We start from the raw sequence: 3052 nt of genomic DNA, 5'->3' as shown, positions 1-3052 counted from the left end.
AAGGAGCCGCAGCCGCTGGTCATTCCCCGGAGTGCAGCGGACGAGCAGCGCCTCAAGCTAGAGAGGCTAATGAGGAATCCGGTGAGGGGGCGGGGTATGTGTTGGTGGGCGTGGCTATCTGCCCCTTGGCTCTCCCCAGGTTGAGAAATGAGACCCGGCTGCTCTAATCCCGCAGCTGAGGACGCTTGGTTCCTTGTTATAATGATCGAACTGCATTTGTTGAAGAGCGAGATTTCCCTCCCACGTTATCCTGATCGGTCCCGGTTTTTTTCTCAAGTTTCTGACTTGGTATCCTCTCCTTCAGATACTTCTGTTAGGTCCCTGCGTAGGAGAGTTAAATGCTTTCCCTTCCTCAGCATGATTAGTGTCACTAAATTCTGCCCATTTCGCAGCTGGTTGGTGGAACATAGGATTGGATCTATCAAGGTAGTCTGATGTTTATGCATTCAGTAGACTTTAGAAAGTACAGAGAAGAGCAACAAAGATGATTAGGGGACAGGAGGCTAAAGCATATAAGGAACGGCTGCTGGAATTGGGTATGTCTAGTTTAATGAAGAGAAGGACAAGGGGGGACATGATAGCAGTATTCCAATATCTCAGGGGCTGCCACAAAGAAGAGGGAGTCAGGCTATTCTCCAAAGCGCCTGAAGGCAGGACAAGAAGCAACGGGTGGAAGCTAACCAAAGAGAGAAGCAACCTAGAACTAAGGAGAAACTTCCTGACAGTGAGAACAATTAACCAGTGGAACAACCTGCCTCCAGAAGCGGTGAATGCTCCAACACTGGAAGTTTTTAAGAAGAGACTGAACAGCCATTTGTCCGAAATGGTATAGGGTTTCCTGCCTGAGCAGGGGGTTGGACTAGATGACCTTCAAGGTCCCTTCCAACTTTACTATTATTATTATTAGTATTCTATTTTGGATCCGCAAATGTGTAGTTAAGTATGGACTATCTACATGGGTTAAAATTAGTTGTGATTTCTCTCCACTGCTAAGATCTTTATGCATTTTAATAGCTCTAAATCAGTCGTGGCGAACCTATGGCACGGGTGCCAGAGGCGGCACTCAGAGCCCTCTCTGTGGGCACGCGTGCCGACGCCCCACTCCTAGGCCTTCAGTTGGGTTTTATAAAAACCTTTTCGCTTTAGGCCTCCTGCAAAAAAAAAAAGTTCAATCAGTCAGTCAATTTCAACTTCTCGCGGGGAAAAAAACTCTTGCAAAGTTGGAATTGATTGATTGAACTTTTTAGTCCCACCCAGTCTGCCGTTACCACCGCAGCCACACCCAGCCAATGGGCCACACCCACCTGGCACCCGACAATGCATAAGTGGGTTTTGGGTTACAGTTTGGGCACTCGGTCTCTAAAAGGTTCGCCATCACTGCTCTAAATAATTAGTCCCTTCGGAAGCATCAAGAGTGTCGCTTATTTTTCACTGCAGGATAAGACGGTTCCAATTCCTGAAAAGCTGAATGAATGGGCACCCCGCCCACCTCCAGAATTTGTCAGAGATGTTATGGGTAAGTTGTGGGTTTTTTAAGTAGTTTCTTGGTTTTTGTTCATTACTTTGAGAGAAAAGGGGGGAAAACAGACTGGAGTTTTGAAGAGCAAAATTGATGGTGTCCAGGAAAAGTTTGAAACTTGCTCTTCAGAGGCAGTTTTTGGCCCCATTTTGCACTTTGTTATTAGCCTTAACAAACTCACTAAATTTCTCTGATCCATGGATGTTATTGTAGTGAGACACTTACAACTCTGCATCTCCTGATTCTTAAATAATGTTTCAATTTTATAACTGTAAATGGAGAGATTTCAAAGAATTACTTATACCTCTGTGTGTTGTGAGAAATTACAGAGAGAATCTGAGATTTTGGTGGCCAGGGATGTGAATTTATAGCATGGTTTTAACGAGGAGCTGCTTTCTCAAAATATTGCTCTTTATTTAAAAGCAAAGGTAAAGTAATTTTTATGGCATAGATCAGGCATGTCAAACTCGCGATGTCACCTGACGTCACACAATGTATCGGGACTTTTTCCCCATTGCTGGCAATGGGGTGGGCACGGTTTCTGTGTGACGCATCCGGCCTGTGGGCTGGCAGTTTGACATGCCTGGCATAGATGATGAGAAATGCCTGCACAGCCAAAGATATTTGCTGGATAAGGTGACTGGGGCTTTCTGATTGGAGCTTTGCTTTGCATGATTTACTTCAATGCTTCGCGTAATTGATCTTCATACCTAACAAATTTAGGATAAGTTACCAAAATAATTTATAAAATGTGTGAGTTTACATTATTTAATGCACAGTCCTCTACTTGTGACAAAACTTAAAACTTTTTCTATTGGTCCTAGGAAATATTAACAGTTTTTATCAAGGCAAAGAGTATTATTATAACAAACTAAGGAACATAACTGATCGCATTTGCCCTTTCTAGCTAGAAGAGGGATAGGAAAGGTAGAGCAGAGAAGGGAGGGAACAGTTTTTCTAAATGTCCACAGAAGTTCATACTGAGCTGGTATTAGCAAAATGAAAAATCACTCTTATATTTGCATTTGTATTTAATTTTTGATAAAGTAGCATATGCTTCATAGAAGCTTTCGTGTGTAAAGGTCATAAGATTCACATGACTGTTTTATTCAGTCTCTAATTTCAAATTCATGAAATGTAATGAATTTATTTTTTTAAGATGCCATGGAGATTACGGTAGGTGGCACTGAACATGGGAACATTTACCATTGGGTAGTGGGACCTAGCAAGTAGAGTGATCATACAAGTGATCCTAGGCAGGATTTTATTTTATTTTTCCTCCTGAATTTTGAGCTCTTTCATAGTTTTGATTATACTTGGTCTGTTATATTGGGGTTATATTGAAATTTTCATGTATTTCCTGTGTCAAAATGGTGTTAAACTGCATCACTGATTCTTGGCAGTTAGATTTGGGGTAAGCTATGTGGATTGAAATAAAATCTTCACTTGTTGTTTCTTCTAAATGGTAACAACTTTGTAAACATTTAAAGATAGACTTTACCCAACTCAGCTATTTGAGACCCTTAAACAGTT

The 3052-nt window shown here is 41.8% G+C and overlaps 1 protein-coding gene across 1 annotated transcript in view; it reads left to right on the top strand.

The window, feature by feature from the left end:
- The first annotated feature begins 6 nt into the window (after positions 1 to 6).
- PRKRIP1 (PRKR interacting protein 1) overlaps positions 7 to 3052 on the top strand; it is an 11207-nt gene continuing 8161 nt past the window's right edge. The window contains exons 1-2 of the mRNA XM_015827957.1: positions 7 to 81; positions 1438 to 1516. Of these exons, the coding sequence (XP_015683443.1) occupies positions 70 to 81; positions 1438 to 1516 (91 nt within the window). The 5' untranslated portion in view covers positions 7 to 69. The remainder of the gene's footprint in view (positions 82 to 1437; positions 1517 to 3052) is intronic.

The sequence above is a fragment of the Protobothrops mucrosquamatus genome, unplaced genomic scaffold (genome assembly GCF_001527695.2).
Source record: "Protobothrops mucrosquamatus isolate PMUCROS unplaced genomic scaffold, P.Mucros_1.0 scaffold4104, whole genome shotgun sequence".
NCBI lineage: Eukaryota > Metazoa > Chordata > Lepidosauria > Squamata > Viperidae > Protobothrops > Protobothrops mucrosquamatus.
This window is presented reverse-complemented; position numbering and strand designations above follow the sequence as displayed.